This window comes from Acanthisitta chloris, unplaced genomic scaffold (assembly GCF_000695815.1).
Source record: "Acanthisitta chloris isolate BGI_N310 unplaced genomic scaffold, ASM69581v1 scaffold19581, whole genome shotgun sequence".
Classification (NCBI taxonomy): Eukaryota; Metazoa; Chordata; class Aves; order Passeriformes; family Acanthisittidae; genus Acanthisitta; species Acanthisitta chloris.
The window spans coordinates 1-578 of record NW_008657882.1 but is presented as its reverse complement, the minus strand read 5'-3'; the positions used below and the strand labels follow the sequence as shown (position 1 = coordinate 578).

Genomic DNA, 578 nt, shown 5'->3' with positions numbered 1-578 from the left:
GAGGAGAGACACACAGACCCCTCCACCATCCTGGTTCTACCAGCTCCAAGCACTCCCTGTGCCCTGCTCCAGTGCAGGGTTTGGATCCCTGCAGCTCATGGATTGAGCTTCATCCATGGGATAAACTCTGCTGTGATGCCTAAGGTGCTTCCACATGAAGTGGGACAGACAGGGAGTGCCAGGGGTTAGGGGAGGATGCTGTGACCCAGGGACAGGGTTGGTACTCACATCAATGCCAGGCTTCCCTGGGGGACCATCAGGCCCAGGAGCTCCAGGCTCCCCCTTGACACCCTTCAAAGGAGAAGAGGAGGGAAAGGTTGGAAGGAGATTCTCAGGGAGGAGTGAAACCACCAGGGAGCTGTGGGAGGGATGTGTACTCACCGGGGAGCCAGGGGCTCCAGCAGGACCTTTGTCACCCTGGGGAGAGGGGAGAAGGGTGTAAGAGGAGTCTGTCACCCCACAGAGACCACCCCAGCAGTGCAGGGCTCAGGACTCTTCTCCCACCACCTCAAACTGGGGTCACATCCTGCACTCTGCTGCCAGGGCAGTGTGGGGCTGGTGTGGGGAAGAGTGGGATG

At 59.5% G+C, this 578-nt stretch overlaps 1 protein-coding gene across 1 annotated transcript in view; it reads right to left on the bottom strand.

Moving 5' to 3' along the window:
- COL9A2 (collagen, type IX, alpha 2) overlaps positions 1 to 417 on the bottom strand; it is a gene marked incomplete at both ends in the record, with an annotated part of 10202 nt that extends 9785 nt beyond the window's left edge. Inside the window, 2 exon segments of the mRNA XM_009084903.1 lie at positions 229 to 291; positions 382 to 417. Of these exon segments, the coding sequence (XP_009083151.1) occupies positions 229 to 291; positions 382 to 417 (99 nt within the window).
- Between the last annotated feature and the right edge of the window lie 161 nt (positions 418 to 578).